Raw genomic sequence first — 18709 nt, forward strand, 5'->3', positions numbered from 1 at the left:
AGGTAGCTGATGAGGACCCCCAGCTAGTGTCTGTGGGGCTTCCTGCCGTGCCTGGCACAGAGGTGGTGAATCAATAGTGTTGGTCACTGTTGGGATTGATGGAGGGGTTGAGGGTTTCTCAGTCTGGAGGTTTCCAGGCTCTTCAGTCTCACTTTTCTATTTATGTCTTTATTTTATTTGCGGGGGGGGGGGGGGGGGGGGGAGTGTATATGAGCAGAGGCCAGAAGGCATCGGCTGTTCTCCTCTGTCACCTTTGAGTATCCCTTTGAGGCAGAATCTCTCTTTTTTTTTTTTTTTTTTTTTTTTTGGTTTTTTCGAGACAGGGTTTCTCTGTGTAGCTTTGCGCCTTTCCTGGAGCTCACTTGGTAGCCCAGGCTGGCCTCGAACTCACAAAGATCCGCCTGCCTCTGCCTCCCGAGTGCTGGGATTAAAGGCGTGCGCCACCACGCCCGGCGCAGAATCTCTCTTTAAATGAACCCAGGATTTGCATTTTCTTAGCTAGGCTGGAACATAGCAAGTACTAGACATCCTCCTGTCTCTGCCCTCTCAGAGCTGGAGGATGCTAACACCTTTCCACCACAGTCTACTGTGCCTTTGCTCAGGAGGCCCTTCATGTTCCATGGTGCTGGCATCCAAACTCCAGTCCTCATGACGCTCAGCAATCTCTCTTGACTGCTGAGTTGTCTCTTCTGCTGCCTCATTCTCATGTCTGACCTCACTTCCTCTGCTCAGTCCTGGTCATTTCTGGAGCACCTTGAAGTTTTGGATCCTTAGTGCTGGGTTGTTAGCTGCAAGCGCAGCAGGCCAGCCCTGCTGCCCTGGAACTCAGGAGATAGGAGTAGGGGACAGGCCAAGCCAGCAGTGACCAAGAGTAAGTGGCAAGTACTATGAAGAAGAGCCATGCGTGCAGGAGGGACAGTGGCAGGCAGCAGAGGTACCCAGGGGCCCTGGAGCAGACCTGAGTGTGAGGATTAGTGGTCTCCTTGGAAAGACGCAGGGGAGCGTGATGGAAAGGTGAGCCGTGGTCAGTGCATGGTGGTGGAGAGGAGGAGCTGGGGACCTGGGTCACGGTTGCATGGCCGATCGCACAGGCTGAGGAGTCTTCATGGCAGACTGAGTGGAAGGGCTCTGGGAAGCACCAAGATGGGAGAAGCGGCCTTTGGAAATCTCTTGGCTGCTGTGTGCAGAGAGGACCATCCTGTCCACCCCCACAACTCAGGGCTTGCAGGATCTCCGAGGCTGTGTTCCTGAATCCACACAGCTCTTCTCTGCCCCTTCCCACAGCCCCACTCTGTAGCCTATCCTCTGCCTTCACTGACCCATTGTACCCCTCCAGGTCATTTCTCACTTCTGGACTGGTTGAAACTTGTAAGAGAAATTATTTGAGTGTCTCAGCTCATCTGTGTTACTCAGGCTGTGGCCTGTGGTAGTTGTGGTACTTGGACTGTGGTAGTTGGACTGTGGTAGTTGGACTGTGGTAGTTGGACTGTGGTAGTTGGCCTCGGTGTGGTGCTGCCTGCTGCCTGAGTGGGCTGTATGACTCAAGGTCACCTGTTGCTACTCCTGCCTGGCCTTGAACAGCCTGGCGGTGGGGTATGATTACAATTTATGGTCTAGGATTCTGGAGTTGGGCAGTGTATAGCCTTGGTATGTCACTACAATGTTGTTATTGTCACCAGGATGAGAAGCTCATTGACATGCTCTGGATTGACATCCTCTGGCCCTAAGAAATGGAGTTAAGTGGAAAGTATCTCCAAGGTAGAAAGTGCCAGAGACAGGTCTTTGGGTCCACAGAAGAGAGAGGGGACAGTCTCTGACCTCATATTTCTGGAGTTTTAAAAAAATTTTTTTTTGAGACAGGGTTTCTCTGTGTAGTTTTGGTGCCTATCCTGGATCTTGCTCTGTAAACTCAAACTCACAGAGATCCACCTGGCTCTGTGTCCCAAGTGCTGGGATTAAAGGCGTGCACCACACTACCTGGCTGAGTTTCAAAATTTTAATTCTTTTTTTTTTTTTTTTGGTTTTTTGAGACAGGGTTTCTCTGTGTAGCTTTGCGCCTTTCCTGGAACTCACTTGGTAGCCCAGGCTGGCCTCGAACTCACAGAGATCCGCCTGCCTCTGCCTCCCGAGTGCTGGGATTAAAGGCGTGCGCCACCACCGCCCGGCTTAATTCTTTATTTACTTTTAAAAAGTTTTGAAGTGGGGTCTCTTATAGCCTATGCTGGCCTTGAACTCACTATGTAGTTGAGGCTACCCTTGAAGTCTTGATCCTCTTTATGCACCTCCCTCACGCCGGGATTACAGGTTTGAGAGTCGATGCCCTAGCTGCTTCCATCTTTTGGCTGGGCTCCTCTGTCTTTGGGGATAGCCAGGTGGAAGCTGGTGGTTAAGGTGGCAGGGTCCCAAGTAGCCAAGTAGCCAGTTCTTAAAAGCTACCCTGCCAGGAATGGGACCATGACCCTGTCCCAGTCTCACGGTTTCTTTTATACTGCAGGGCCCACCACAAAGGGCCAGTGGGGTCACAGTATCACTTCTGCTGGCCATGGCCTGGTGAACAAGGACTTGGTTATCACAGTGTAGTCTTAGCCTTGTTGACAGCAGCAAACGGCACCTCCCAAGCTGCTGTTCTCTGCTCCTGGGCTTCCTCACTTCTCATGTCCCTGTCCCAGTTTGACAGTCTCACCTCTTCCTGCAGGGTTGAATTCCATTCTTTTGGCCCAGACCAGCAAGTGGTAAGCACTTTGCTCCTAGCTACCGAAACAGAAGGGGCTTTCCCAGGACTACAGGTCTAAAGCTCATTTAGCCAGGAGGCTATAGAACCACCCATGATGCTCCTGTCCTTGGGGATAACCAGAGGGAGGCAGGTAGTTAAGGTAACAATGTCCCCAGTGGCCAATTCTTAAAAGCCACCCCACCAAAAATGGGACCATGGCCCCGTCCCAGTTTCAGGGTTTCTCTTGTACTACAGAGCCCACCATAAAGGGCCCGTGGGGGTCACACCATCGCTGTTGCTGGTCATGGCCTGGTCAGTAGTGGGGCTTGGGGCCTCTGAAGGTTGACTGGATGAATGCAGCAAGCTCCCAAGCCACCACCTTTCCTGTGGAGCAGCCTGCAGGTGATACCCTGGCATCATCCCTGCTGGCCGTTCCCTTGCTGCTTCTGGGCCTTAGATCTCTCTGCCGCCATCAGTGGATTAAGATTTATGGCTTCCTCAGCCTTGTAATACTTGGGTAGACAGTGGCCTAATCAACAGAGCCGCCGTTTACCAAAATGCTGTCAGCTTTGATAAACGTCACTGGCTCTCGGCATTAAATCGGTAGTGAAGGGATTGGCCTTCCGGTGATTTACTGTGGGCTAGACTCTCAGGAAAGGTCTCCATAGCAGGTTTGCTGTGGGATGAAAGTGGCCTTGGCTGCCCCTCACTGCAACATCTGCTTCCTGGGTCGCTTCAGCCGTATGAGCATCTTGAGTATAGCTCACCTCTAGGTTGGGAAGCTGGATCCCTTTGCTACCTTCTGACTCCTGACCATGTCAAGAGCTGACAAACCTAGGAAGAGCTGATCAGAGACCAGCTCCGCACCCCAGCCTGCTTTGGGGGATCGGCAGAACCCTTCTACCTCTAGAGGGTGCCATTAACATATTGCACAACTGGTACAAGCATGCAGGGCATCCCCTGTGCTTGCTCTTTTTGTGCTTGACAGTACACTTCAATGCACCCTCTTAGAACACTTTATGAGGAGGTGCAGAAGACACACAAATAACTCCGGGCATGAACTGGGTGGAGTGTGGGCTGAGCTTGAAGTGAGCAGCTTTGGGAGGTTTGTGTGGAGAGGCTTTTAAATCCTCCTCCAGCATAGGTACTGCAAAGGTCTGCCAGGGTCTGGGTTTGCAAGTAGGCAGGAAGGAGCAGCCACTTACAAACACCCACTCCTGGTAAAGCCGCATGCCAATCGGGGAGCCAACCCAGAGCGTCATCATCCCTCCATGCAAGGTGGAAGGTGGGAGACCAGGAGCATGCGTGTGGCTGGGGCTGGAATCTGCCAGCCTTGGTGTGGGTGGGGCCATCCCCCAGGTTGTGGGCAGAGGAGGCTCCCCAGGCTAGGGCGGGAGAGCAGGCCAGATGGCGGCTATTTATTACCCTCTGGGCACCCACTCAGTGTTGTGAGCACTTTCTGGACCACAGAGTTAATTTCAGCACTGTTGCTTCATCACCTGCAGTGTTCACTGTGGTGCTGAGTGGACTCAGGGGCGGGCACTGGTGTGTGGAACTTGGTGCAGTGAGAGCTTCGCGAGGGCCTGCTGACTAAAGGCCTTGGGGCTGACCACAAAGCTCTGTTTGAATATTGGATATCACTGGGAGGCTCTGCTGTGCTGAGCTGCTGGGGAGGAGGCTGGGAAGTTGCTGAAGGTCTGTGATCCTGGTTCCTTGCTGGGTGTAGAGCTCCTATGGATGCGCCAACCCGGAGCCGGCCAAGCTGCACCTTCCACTGTCACTTGCCAGCTTCCTTTCAGGCAGACCTCAATCTCCTACCTTTCAGGAGATTTTCCTGTGCCTCAGGGTGTCAAGATAGCCCCTAGCAGCTCCTTCCTTACATACTGTCCCTGAGTCTCGCGTCTCTCCTGTTCCTGGGAACTATCACTTAGTATGGTGGGCAGGAGAGGAAAGTGGTATCTGCAGCTCTGGCTTAGGTCACATGTTCCATCTTACCCTGGTGGAGGAACTCAGTTCTACCAGAGCCACCAGGATCAGTGGTTGACAGGAGTTCCCAAGAAAGAACTAAGGTGCTTTCTCCAGAGGCAAAGGACAGGACAGACAGGCAGGGTGTGTCCAGGCTCGTTTGGATTTCTAGAAAAGAGGGGAGGCAAAGGTTAATATTACAGGTTCACAGGCAGCATTCAGCAGTAGCAAAGCCCTGGTCCAAGCCCTCCCCTTTCTAGAGAAAGGACCAGAAGGCTCTAAAGGGTCTTGGTGACTGGTGATTCTGGCTACCCCTTCTGACCTAAGTCTGGTCAGCCACTTTGTTTTCTCCCATCTTCTCCTGGCCAATAGGTCCCAGTGTTAGGGTGTTGCTGGGTGGCCCAGGAGAAGAGCGTAGCATGCCTTCCTTGGCCTGGAGAGAAGAACGAAGTAGTGAAGTCTAGAAGGAAGCCATCCACAGCTAGTGCTAGCCCTGGGCTTTGAGTGAAGTGGGAAGGGGATACAATGAGGATGTGTGGAGAACCATCCCAAGGCATTAAGAGTGGCCTGATGGTCCTTCTTGTTCTCTGCTGGGACATCTTCCTCGCTCCCATAGACAGTTGCCTGTTCCGTCCTCACTCTTGAGCCACACATGGACTGAAGGCAGGGAGGCAAACAAGCCCGCGGAGACACAGGAAGGGGCTTCTGTGGGCTCAGCTGGACTGGCTCAACAGTCACATGTGATAGAATGTGCAGGGATTAGAGTGGGAGCCTTGCATGCTGGGTGTATCAAGTAAGGTCTGGGTTTGCTAAGAGTGGCTTGAATGATGTGACAACAGATGCCACCTGTCAGCTGACTGAGTCCTTTTGTTCTACTCAGATGGGAACCATGAGGAAGTGGGGAGCAGCTCCTAGTACTGGCAGTCTTGGGCCCAAGGGAGAACTAAGGTGCTTCTCCAGAAGGCAAAGGACAGGACAGACAGGCAGGCTTACAGGCTGGACTGACAGACTCAGAGCCCTGACAGTCAGAGACAGCCCTAGGTGCTCGGGTTTGAGGTCCCCTCTTCTGAGTACCAGTTGCCAGTAGTCAGGCACTCAGAAGCTAGTGAGGTCCTGAGCTCTATGCCGTCAGGCAGCAGCATGTGCTGAAGCTCTGCAGCCAGCCACTGTGGGAGGCTCAGTAGCTACCGTGGCTAGTGGTATAACTCTCAAGACCATGAGCTTTGGGGGTTAGCAGCTTCCAGAAACCAAGGCCTGCGGCATCTTTTGTGCCTTCCACAGCCTTGGCTCACAGCCTGCTCTTTCTTCTCCATACCACACTGTCCTCAGTCATCTCCCCCACCCCCTCTCTGCCCCACCCACTCTCTGGAACTCTAGCTGCTTTTTTTTGCCACTGGCTGCAGCTGCCACCGCCTCTGCTGGTCCTCTTTGTGTCACCAATTCAGCCCACTCTGCACAGGATAAAAACCACAAGTGGTAAAAGCTTTCTGTGTGGTCTGATGGTGCAACATCTGGGGGCAGCAGAGGAGCGTCTCCTTGTAACTCCGAATGCTAGCTGAGCTGGGCACGGGGCACTCCCATCACTCCCTATGGCTCCTGCCTTTTGTTGTTCATATGGGCCCTTTGGTCCTTCTTAGCTGCCCAAGGGTGGGCTGTGTGTGTGTGTGGGTGGGGGTGGGTATGCACACCTGCGACATGAGCACAGGGGAAGAGCGGGCAATAGAATTCTGGAGTGGTCTATAGCCACCAACACCTGGTACAGGTGTTTGTTCCTCAAAGAAAGATGCAAAGAATGCTTGAAGGAAGGGAGGCTGCAGCAGGGGCAGCTTGTGTAGTCCAAAAGCTCTTCAAGCTTCCTGTACATTTCCCTTAAGCATACCTATAGTGTGTCAGCTAGGCTTTCCCAAACACAGAGTCAGGTAGTTCACAAGGCTCTTTGGGAAAAGGTGAACACCTATAAAAATTGTACTGAAAAATAATCATTAAAATTCTGAAAGTTTCTACTACACACTTTGCAAATATAAGGGAGAAACAGCAGAGTAGTTTGACCCTGTGAAGCCGGAGCCGCTGAGCTAGGCACAGTGGCCAGTAGTAACTCCAGTGCTCGGAGGCTGAGGCAGGGGTTTGAGGAGAGCCTAGACTAAAGAGACCTGGTCTTTAAAAAAAACAATCAAAATCCTGTCCTGCTCAGGGACAGTACCCTTTAAGTCCCATTCTTGTGGGCAGCTGTCCTTGAGCAGAATGGTATCTGTTCTCATTTCAACACTGAATTTCTGTGTCCAGAAATCCGTGCAGATCAGAACTGAAGCTGGCCCTCGGCTCCACATTGAACCTCCTCTGGATTGTTCAGAAGATTTTGAGTCACCTAAGGATGTGACTGGCAAGGCCAAGGATACCACTGTGGATCCCACACAGGTAGGGACTGTCTTCAGCCTGCACTCGGGGCTCCCACAAAACGAGGTCTCATGCAGTGCTCTTTCCAACACCTACTTTGACCATTATTCTTCCCACAAACTCACACATTAAAAAAAAAAGTGTGTGTGTGTGTGTGTGTGTGTGTGTGTAAGAGAGACAGACAGACAGGGAGAGGGAGAGAGAGAGGGAGAGGGAGAGGGAGAGGGAGAGAGATATGCAGTGAAGCACATGTGGAGGTAAAAGGACAACTTTGGGGAGTCAGTCCTCTCCTACTGTGGGATCCTGGGATTGAACTCAGGTCATCAGGCTTGTGCAGCAAGCACTTTTACCTGCTGAGCCATCTTGCTGCCCTTATCTCACACATTTTGTTACATATTTTGACACATAGAGCGTGGGCCACACATCTGTGTTCCTGGGTAGGTCAGCTAGCATCCAATCACTCTAAATGGAGAAGGGGCTGAGAGGGGAGGCCAGTGTAGCAGGCTTCCTTTTGGGCCACCAATCTGCTCTCAAATCATGACTCTGAGACTTAATGTTAATTATGAATGCTTGGCCTTAGCTTGGGTTCATTTCTTGTTAGCTCTTATAACTTAATTTAATCTGTTTCTCTTCACCTACATTTTGCCTCAAGGCTTTTACTGTTCTTTCATTCTGTATGTCCTACTCCATGCCTTGCTGGCTGGCAGTTGCCTGGCTGCCTGACCCGGGCGTCTCCCTCTTTTTCTCCTCATTCTCTCCTTCTCTCCCCCTACTTATTCTCTCTGCCAAACAGCCCCACCTATCCTTCTTAGCTTAGCTATTGGCTGTTCAGCTTTTTATTAGACCAATCAAGTGCCTTAGGCAGGCAAGGTGAAACAGCAACACATCTTTACATAGTTAAACAAATGCAGCATAAACAAAAGCAACACACCTTTCCATAATTAAACAAATGCAACACATCTTTACATAGTTATAGTAACATTCTGCAACATAAACAAATGTAACACATCTTTACATAGTTAAAGTAATATTCCTCAACATGTCAGGCCTGACAGAAAAGAGTAACTTAGCTGGGGAGTATTCCTGAAAAAGGACAGAATGCTACAAAAGAATCTGAAGGGGCTGAGGTCAGGCAGAGAGTGACACCCCATCTGCCTGTATGTGTGTACCTAGGCCTGTGAGGCATTCTATATCTCAGTGACCCCAGGCAGCAGACCACCCGTGGAGCACTCAGAGGCTTGGGTATCTGCAGCTTACAGCCATGTTTGTACCACAGCTGATGGGGGTTAATGCATACTTGCTGTCCCTTCTTCAGACCACCATCCCACTCCCAGTAATAGTATGTCCCAGGCTTTCCTGCCACAAGTGTTTCCTGACAGTGCATTCTTGAGCCTTGGCTTATATTCTTAGCACCATAGACACAGAGATCAACAAAGCACATGGAGTGTCTGTTTTTAACCAATTAATGTTCCAGGCAAGATAGAAATAGGAAGAATGAAATAAGATAATTTCAGGTATCACCAGGTTCACTGGAAGAAACAGAAGAGGGAACTGGGCATGGTGGTGCACATTTATAATTGCACTGTTCAGAGAAAGAGCAGGAAGGCCCTGAGCAAGGGCAGCCTGGGCTACATAGGGAAACCTTTTCTAAAATAATCATAACAAAAGTAAATGAAATCAGAAGAGGGAGATGGACAGCATGATGTTGGCTGGACAGGAGCACATAGGCAGGCAGCAGTGTGAAGAGTATCCCAGGCAGGAACTGCCTGTGCAGTTGGCAGGAGGCTGGGCTTCAAGGAGTTCAAGGAGCATGATGCCAACACTGTGAGTAGGAGAGCATGGAGTGAGTGGAGACATTGAATAAGGAGACAGCAGGGTGGACTAGGAGGTGCATAGTGGGCCTTGGCTGGAGAGTGGGAATGGGATTGGAAAGTGGAAGTTGTTCTAAGGCAGTGGTTCTCAACCTATGAATCATGACCCCTTTGCGGGATGAAGGACCCTTTCACTGGGGTCACATATCAGATATCCTACATATCAGATATTTACATTACAGTTCACAACAGTAGCAAAACTACAGTTATGAAATAGCAATGAAAATAATTTTATGATTGGGGGTCACCACAACATGAGGAACTGTATTTATTAAAGGGTTGCAACACTAGGAAGGTTGAGAACCACTGTTCTAAGGGGACAAGCTTTATAATTAAAATGAATGACTACGGGGGCTGGAGAGATGGCTCAGTGGTTAAGAGCACTGACTGCTCTTCCAGAGGTCCTGAGGTCAATTCCCAGCAACCACATGGTGGCTCACAACCATCTACGATGAGAGCCTGCAGGCAAAACATGCAGTCAGAATACTGTGTACATAATAAATAAATATTTAAAAAGGAAAAAAAATGCATGAATACATATTCTCTCCATGTTACATAGAAACAAAATTCTGAGGAGATCTCAGGTGAAAGTCAAGCTGCTCAGCTGTGGGCCCTGCCTGAAGATTCATAGCTCCACCCAGGGCCTTCACCTTCACCTTCTGTGACTTCTGTTGTTGAATTCGAGTGGCAGAAAGAGAAAGGATCTGGTGTGGGAGGACTGTCCAGGAGCCCACTTGACCTCTGTTCTGTGTTTGCGGTTCCTTATTTGCTCAAAAGGGAGACACAGGGAAGGAGCTGGGACCCTGCTTCCTCCCGTGCTGTTGGACACTTGCACACATTGCACGCATGGAGTTGTTTTCTTTTTCTTTCTTCTAATATTTGTGTGTGTGTGTGTGTGTGTGTGTGTGTGTGTGTATACACGTGTGTGCATGTGTACATGTGTGCGTGCTGAGGCTCATATGGGAGGTCAGAAGTCAACCTTAATGGACTCGGTTCTCTTTTCCCCTTTACGTGGGTTCTGGGTGGTGAACTCAGGTCACCAGACTTGCACAGCTAGCGCCTTTACCCATGGAGCCTTCTCCAGCGTTTCTTCTCATCTCCCCCTTCTCCTCCGTTTTTAATGTAGTCCCAGCTAGCCTCAAATCCAAGATCCTTCTGCTGGAACCACCACACCTGGCTCACCATTCGCTTTTGAATCCACCAACAGTCCCCTGCTTGGGAACAGTCTGTACAAAAGAAACCTTCATTTTCTTTCAGCTGGATCCTCGCCATGTTCAGTCTGTTATAATCTACCCCCACACCATGTCCCAGAGTGCTGTGTGCCCTGTGAGCTGGAGACCATAGTTGTTTGCCCATGGGGAAGCACCTGGCACCTTCTGTTAAATGGATACCTTGTTCCTCTTTGGCAAGCTCCAGCACCCTGCACACTGGACAGCAGATCCCTCCCAGGCTTCTCCTGCCCTCAGCATCAGCAGCATTCCTCAGTGCACATGCTCAGTTGCAGCCCCTGCTTCTCTGCCAGCACTTCATGTTCCCCACTGTGAGCACCTGATTATATTTCTTTCTTGCCTTTCCCCCGACATCTTGAGAGGGCTCTCCTTAAGGCTTCACAGTCAATTTCCCCTTGGAGTTATTTCCCTGCGAAAGGAGAGAGAGAGAAACAGTGGTGTACTTGCCTGCCACCGCAGAAAGAAGCATTGAGAGATGCCATCTGCACAGGGACAGAGAAACTCAGGGCCTGGCTAAATATACCCAGCTTGGCACGAAGCAAGGGAGGCCTGAGCTGGAGCAGAAGGAACCCTCCTCTTCATAGAGGTTTTGCACCTCACCTTTGCTGTTGGAACATGCCAGCCTTTTGCCTTCCATCACATCCTGTGAACTCCAGTTTCTTGGTAGCTTTGAGTTCACAGCCTGGAATGGTGGAGGCGTGCTTCGTCAGCCCCCAGTGCTGCCTTACATGGTACTGTGGGAAGATTGAATTAGCAGTTGACACTGATGTAATCAGGAGATTCCGTGTGGTTATCTGAATTGGGGATTTCATTACTTTAAGAACAATCAGATGTTGGTTTTTGTTTTGTTTGGTTTGGGTTGGTTTGATTTTCTGAGACAAGGTTTCTCTGTGTAGCCCTGGCTGTCCTGGAAGTCACTTTGTAGACCAAGCTAGCCTCAAATTCACAGAGATCTACCTGCCTTTGCCTCCCCAGTGTTGGGATTAAAGGTGTGTGCCACCACAGCCCACCCCATAATAAAAAAAAAAGTAAAACCCAAATATAAAAGCATATAGTGTGTCAGGAGGTGATGGTGCTTGTAGAAACAGCAGAGCAGAGTTTCTGTTAAATACTAAGGCATGGCCTCTGATGAGGCAGTAATGAAGTGGGACCCTCAGGAGTGTGAGGGAGTGAGCCTGTGGAGCAGTGTCCCAGGCGAAGGGGGCAGAGAATGCCAAGGCCTGCAGTGAGGAGGGAGGGAGGAAGTAGGGGAGGCTTGAAAGAGCAGCTGTGAGTCAGGATGGTAGGTCTAGGGGACTGTGATAGAGACGGGATTTTCCTTAGGTTGGACAAGCTGCCTTCGCAGGGTTCTGAGCAGTTTTCCAATTCTGACAAGCAGAGGATAACTTTCTAGAGAGTTCAAGCCCAGTGCCTGGACCCATGGTATGTGTGCTGCCGTGGGTGACTCAGTCTCCATTTGAGGAGGTGGCTTCTTTAGGAATCAAGAATGAACCCAAAATGTCTAATAATAGACAGAAAGTTAAAGTTTAAATTTAAAATTTTTATTTATTATTATTTGTGTTGGGGGAGCACATGAGTGCTACTGTACACACATGTAGAGGTCAGAGGACAGCTTTGAGGAGTCAGTTCTCTCCTTCAGCTGTGGGGTCTAAGGACTGAACACAGGTGGTCTGGCTTGCACCAGGCCATTGAGCCATCTCTCCACCCCAAAAGTCTCTTTAGAACCCTGCTGTTCTGTGCATGCCTGTCCAGATTGCATATAGATGGCCTGCCCATTGTATGGGGGTGGGAGTGACTCTCATTCTCGGGAGAGACACTTCCCAATTTAGTGATCATCAGACCTTGTTATAATAGCCACATGAAGGAATAATCACTGGGACAGCTTCCAGAAGGCCTTCACGGCTTTTCTTTCCATTGCGTGTGTGTTAGTGTCATTTCTGTTGCTATGATAAAGTACCCTGACAAAGAGCAGTTTAAGGGAGAGAGGGTTGTTTTAGCTTAGAATTTTGGGTTACAGACTGTCATAGCAGGGATGTCAAGGTGGCAGGAACTTGAAGCAGCAAGTCTCATTACATTCACAATCGAGAGCAGAGGGCAATGAATTCCTGCATGTTAGTACTCAGCTGTCTTTTTCCACCTTACACAGTTGACAATCTCCTGCCTAGGGAATGGTGCTACCCACATGAGTAGTTCTTCCCATTTCAATTAATGCAGTCAAGACATGTCCACAGGCCAGCTTGATCTAGACACTAGATCGTTGAGATACTCCCCAGGTGATTCTAGGTTGTGTCCACATCACAGTAAGGTAGAGATTTTACACTCACAGTTATAGCCTAGTGTCTATAACTTCCTTATTACTTCCGCATGCTGACATCTAAAGGCTGCTGTTGGCCAGGCATCCCCAGAGGAGCCTGCCCCGCCACATCAGAAGCTATAGCAGGTCCCTTCAACAGTGAGACTTAAAAAGTGAGGGCTGGCCTGCAGGGAAGATATGTTGCATGGGTATTTCTGTTGGGAACTCTAGATAATACAACCTTTGAGCAAGTACCTTCTTTTGTTTATTTTTATTTATTAGTTTTTGGTGGTATGCAGCGATGAACAAAGGCCCTGCATATGTTAGACAAACACCTTCCTGAGCTATATTCCCAGCCCCTTTTTCTTTTTTTTTTTTTTTTTTTTTTTTTTTTTTTTTGGTTTTTCGAGACAGGGTTTCTCTATGTAGCTTTGCGCCTTTCCTGGAACTCACTTGGTAGCCCAAGCTGGCCTCGAACTCACAGAGATCCGCCTGGCTCTGCCTCCCGAGTGCTGGGATTAAAGGCGTGCGCCACCACCGCCCGGCCCCAGCCCCTTTTTCACATTTTAAATTTTAAGACAAGGCCTTGACAGGTTGGCTTTGAACTCACTCTGTAGCCGAGCAGGCCTTTGCCTTGCAATTCTCCTGCCTCAGTCTTCCAAGTAGCTAGGCTTGTCTCCCATACTTTTTTATTGCTGATCTAGCATAAGTGGGGTTTGTCATCCATCCTATTTGATACCCCCACATTTTTAACTCCATAATGCAGCATGGCTCTCTTTCCACACTGGTAACTTACTCACCCAGTAGCTTAGAGCACTGCTTGCGGAGTAATGGCTTGGCCACCACGTATTGGCTGTGTCTTCAGTGGTTTTGACAGATGGAAAGCGTGTGCTCAGATCAGCTGTGGGAGTGAGAGCAGAAGGTAGTGGTTAGGAGAGGCGGGGGGGGGGGGGGGGGGGGGGGGGAGCAGCAGAAGAGAGAGACCCCCACACATTCAGACAGAGGTGCTGGTGCTGTGCAGGATCTCTGTGCTTAGGCCTTGGCTGCCAGTTCTCCCACCAGCTCCGAGCCCTGTCCTTTGATTTCTCCCTTCTGCACACAGGGACATCCCAATGCTCCCTGCAGCACGGACAAAGACAGGATTCTCTTGATGATTCATGATGCAGGGGTAAGATGGACTTTGAGCATTCACAGCTGAGCTCCTGAGTGAGTCTGGAAATGACCCAGATGAGTGGCAGGACTGCATTAGCATAAAAGCCTCCATGTGGAGGGGCTTCAGCAGGTGGAGTGCTTGCTGCACAAGCGTGAGGCTTTGAGTTCAGGTCCCCGGCGCCCAGGTGGAAAGCGAGGTGTGGCGTGCTCGTTTGTAACCCCAGTGCTGAAGATGAGGATAAGTCACGAGGCTTTCTCACCCAGTAAGCCAGCCACCTCAGTGAGCTTCAGGATCAGTGGGAGACACTGTCGAAAGAAAAATGAGAGATGCCGGGCTGTGGTGCCGCTTGCCTTTAATCCCAGCACTCGGAAAGCAGAGGCAGGTGGATCTCTGTGAGTTCAAGGCCAGCCTGGTCGACAGAGCATGATCCAGGACAGCCAGGACTGTTTCACAGAGAAACCCTGTCTCTCGGAAAAAAAGGAGACCGTGACCGAGGAAGACACCCAGTGTCAATCTCTGACTTCTACCTACATACATACACACACACCACACCTTTGGTGCACCCATCAAACATCTAAAATGACACCTGAGAAGTTTGAGCTCAGGGTGGATAAGGGTGCTCATACTGCATAAGCACTAAGCAGCACACTGGTTGAGGCTGTAACAGCCATTACACAGTCTATGAGCCGAGTGCTAGGTGTTTGAAGAAACTGAGGAACAGAGAGACCTGTACTGGATGCCAGGGCCCCGAGACTCTTTTTTGCCTGTGGAGGTGCAGTCAGGCCAGGAACTGCACAGGGCTGGTTCTGCTCCAGAAGGTGCCACGCTGTTGTGGCTGTTATTGATGTGAGCCCGGGAGCCAGGCGTGCAGCAGGGCCACCCATCAGTGCTGCTTCATGGCACTTTCCACAGTGACAGAGAGGGTTCCTCTTAGCAGAATCTCTCCCTGGCGAGTGCACAGCTGGGAATGGCAGTGAGAAATGCCAAAGCCAAAGGAGGACCAACAGCCCGAATGGAGGGCTGGATGGAGGGATGAATGGAGGGATGGATGGAGGGATGAATGGAGGGATGGATGGAGGGCTGCATGGAGGGATGGATGGAGGGATGAATGGAGGGCTGGATGGAGGGATGAATGGAGGGATGGATGGAGGGCTGGATGGAGGGATGAATGGAGGGATGGATGGAGGGCTGCATGGAGGGCTGCATGGAGGGCTGCATGGAGGGCTGGATGGAGGGATGAATGGAGGGATGGATGGAGGGCTGCATGGAGGGCTGCATGGAGAGCTGCTCTGCGAGGGTCTGTACAGAGTCCTGAAAAACCGTCAGAGGCGCGAGAGACAAGGGAAGGCGAGAAACGCCCCAGGTTAACGAAAGGACCTGCACCACACTGTGTGCAGGGAGATCCTGGGCCTGGGAGGGACCCCTGAGTTTGGGGAGAAATTCAGTAATTGCCAAATTTGAGGAATAATAGATGATATATATGTCATAATATTGGATTGATGTTAAATTTCCTGAGTTTGATTTTTTTTTTTTTTAAACTGTGGTCTTCTCAGAAAACATCCTTTTTTCCTTTTTTTTTTTTTTTTACTTTTTTAAATAAATATTTATTTATTTCCATTTTATGTGTATGGGTATTTTGCCTGCATGTATGACTGCACCATGCATGCTTTGTGCCTGTGAGGCTAGAAGAGGGTTGTTGGATTCCCTGGAACTGGAGTTAAATAGTCGTGAGCATGTGAGCCACTGTGTGGGTGCTTGGAATGGAACCCAGGTCCTCTGGAAGAGTAACCAGTGCTCTTAACCACTGAGCCTTTTCTCCAGCCCCTGAGAAAACATTCTTATTCCTTGAAGACATGTGTAGAATGTAGAAGACAGAAGAGAGGGTCACAGTGTTACAAAGGCAACAAAGTAAAGCCTGCACTTAATGTGGGTGGCAGATAACAGTTGGTGAATGTAGGAGGAAGATATCTGGGTGCCCATTATACTAATTTGATAAATTGTAGATTTTACGTTTTTCAAAATAAGTTTTAAAAAATTAAACAGCTAGGGCTGGGAAGATTGCTCAGTGGGTAGCGCACTTGCCATACAAGTATTGAGGACCTGAGTTAGAATTCCCAGAACAAATATAAAGCCAGTTGAGGAAGCCAGGGCTCCTACTGGGATGGAGGCAGACACGGGAGACTCCCAGAAGCTCCTCACTTAGCCTAGCTACAGTCTCAAACAGGTGTGAGGCAATGACCCAAGGTTGCCCTCTACCTAGCCCTCCATATCCATACTGTGGCAAAAACCATCACCCACCCCACCCCCAACACACACACACACACACACACACACACACACACACACACACACACACACACACACACACACGCCGGCTTACTCTGCTTTGTCAGAACCAAGTCCCAATGAAGGATGATGGAAGTAAGAAGACAGACAGGAGCACAGTGGCATCCCATCCAAGTCCTTCTTGTCCCCATTGTGATGTCCGCTATTGTCCTGAAATGGGGGGCAAAGGGGGGTCACTGAAGGGAGTGCCTGAATTCCTCCCCAGTGAGATGCAAAGTCTACAGTTAGTTCCAAATCAAGAGTAAACAATGAGCAAAGCCACTGGTTCCCTGGGCCTGCCCACTGAGATGGGTTCTGATCCTGGCTTGGGCTCAGATCCCCTTTCCGCAGCCTCCGACAAGGCTGTAATTGCAGCACTCCTGGAGAGCACACTTCTAAGGAGACAGTATGATGTGTACAGGTCATGATGATAGTGATTAAAAACTCTGTTGGGGCTTAATTTGTAAGATAACAGAATTTGCATGCAGGGCATAGCCCAGGATCTCCTGGTGCTTGGGAACTGAGCCTACAGATCAGAATCCACCTCAAAAGGAAGGAGTGTTCTTTGAGATACTCTGTGGCACAGATATGGCAATTATAAAAGACAAAAATATTTAAAACCATAGTTAAAAGGCTGAAAATTGTCAACATTTAAAACTTATTTACATTTGTTATTTACTTATTTGGTGTGTGTGTGTGTGTGTGTGTGTGTGTGTGTGTGTGTGTGTGTGTGTGTGTGTCTAATGAGGACAACTTTGGGGAATTGGTTCTGTCCTTCTGCCTGGTGTGTTCTGGGGATTAAACTCAGGTCAAGTTTGTGCCACAAGTGCCTTTACCCACTGGGCCATCTCATTGATCTCAAATTGTCAACTTTTTTTCCCCTCTAAAAATTTATTTTAAATTATGTATATGTACGTGAGCCTGTTTGTAGGTATGTGCACGTGAGTACAGGTACCCATGGAGCCTAGAGGCATTTGCTCACCCCAAAGCCGGAGGTACAGGCCTTTGAGTTCAGGGAGCCAAACTCATATCTTCTGGAAGTAGTACATGCTCTTAACCACTGAGCTATCTCTCCAGTCTCTAAAATGATCAACTCTTAAGAGAAACCAAGGCACAAGGAAAGACAGAAGTGCAAATAGGTTATATTAGTCAGGGTTATTATTGCTGTAGTGAAACACCATGACCCAAAGCAACTTGGGGAGGAAAGGGTTTATTTGGCTTATGTATAGAGTCACAGTTCATTGAGGGGATGCCAAGGCCGGAACTCAAACCAGGTGGGAACTCAGAGGCAGGAGTTGATGCAGAGACCATGGAGGAGTACTGCTTACTGGCTTGCTCCCCCACCCCCATCCTCTGCTTGCTCAGCCTGCTTTCCTACAGAACCCACTGACAACCACCAGCCCAGGGGTGGCCCCACCCACACTGGGCTGGATCCAGCACACATCAATCACTAATAAGAAAATGCCCTATAGGTCTGCCCTATAGCCAGATTTTATGGAGGAACTTTCTCAACTGAGGTTTCCTCCTCTCAGATGACCTTAGCTTATGTCCTTGGACATGAAACTAGCCAGTACATGGGTTGAGCAATAATGCCAAGGTCTTAGAGATTTCAAAGCGGTTTCATGTACTTGTTTGTTAGGATAGGATATGACTCTATAGCCCGACTGCCTTCAAACTTCAGCCTTCAGAGCACCGGGATGACCTGTGTGTCTGTGCTGGATAGTCTGTGTCAACGTGACACAAGCTAAAGTCATCTGAGAGGAGGGAGCCTCGATTAAGAAAATGCCTCCGTAAGATCTGGCTGTAGGCAGGCCTGTAGACATTTTCTTAATGTCTCAAATTAGTTATTGATAGGGGAGAGCCCAGCCCAAGGTGAATGGTACCATCCCTAGGCTGCTGGTTATCCTGGCTTCTATAAGAAAGGAGGCTGAGCAAGCCAGTAAGCAGCATTCCTCCATGGCTTCTGCATCAGTTCGTGCCTCCATGTTTCTGCCCAGTTTGAGTTCCTGACTTGACTGTCATCTGGAAGTGTAAGCTGAAATAAACCCTTTCCTCCCCAAGTTGCCTCATGGTGTTTCATCATAGCAACAGAAACCTTAACTAAAACAGTGTCCTACCACCACCTAGCTTTAGTAAGTCTTAAAGATGGAACCTCTAGCCGGGAGGGAGATTATGTCTCGGTTCTGATTGGTCCAGCCAGGTTGGCAAGCTGTTTTTATAAGAGGGATATGAAAAACTTGTCCCCAAAAGATTTGTGTGTGTGTGTGTGTGTGTGTGTGTGTGTGTGTGTGTGTGTGTGTGTGTGTGTGTACAGGGGTGAGGGTGTTTTTCATGAAGAGCCCAAAAGAACAGAAGGTGCTCGATCCCCTGGAACTGGAGTTATATAGGTAGTTATGAGCTGCTATGTGGATGCTGGGAACCGAACCTCAGTCCTCTGCAAGAGCGTAAATACTCTTAACTGCTAAACCATCTCTCCAGCTCCTGGAATCTGATAATTTAAAGAATATACACAAGTGAGTTTTCAGAGCGGGGTGGGGAAAGGGAAAACAAGGTAGTTCTTGGGAGAGGGTGGGAGTGGAGGCGTGACTGTGGTGACTCTCAGTGAGACAGGAATGTTGTACTTGATGAAAACTCCATGTTGAACATAAGTATAAGATGTAGCAGTTCTTGGCTTGGCGGACTTCAGTGTGGTCGGAGAAGGAAGCTTGGCTTGTACAAGGTCAAAGCTGAGTTAAACATAATGGGTTGTGGTGCTGATGGTAAGGC

General features: G+C 49.4%; 1 protein-coding gene across 7 annotated transcripts in view; it reads left to right on the plus strand.

The window, feature by feature from the left end:
- Katnip (katanin interacting protein) overlaps window positions 1-18709 on the plus strand; it is a 173879-nt gene that overhangs the window by 65403 nt on the left and 89767 nt on the right. For 6 of the 7 annotated variants that reach the window (XM_042283313.2, XM_042283309.2, XM_076551986.1 and 3 more), the window contains one exon: window positions 6962-7093. The exons of the other annotated variant lie outside the window; for it this stretch is intronic. In XM_042283313.2, the coding sequence (XP_042139247.1) occupies window positions 6962-7093 (132 nt within the window). The remainder of the gene's footprint in view (window positions 1-6961; window positions 7094-18709) is intronic. 7 annotated transcript variants of the gene reach the window in all.

The sequence above is a fragment of the Peromyscus maniculatus genome, chromosome 1 (genome assembly GCF_049852395.1).
Source record: "Peromyscus maniculatus bairdii isolate BWxNUB_F1_BW_parent chromosome 1, HU_Pman_BW_mat_3.1, whole genome shotgun sequence".
NCBI classification, from domain to species: Eukaryota; Metazoa; Chordata; class Mammalia; order Rodentia; family Cricetidae; genus Peromyscus; species Peromyscus maniculatus.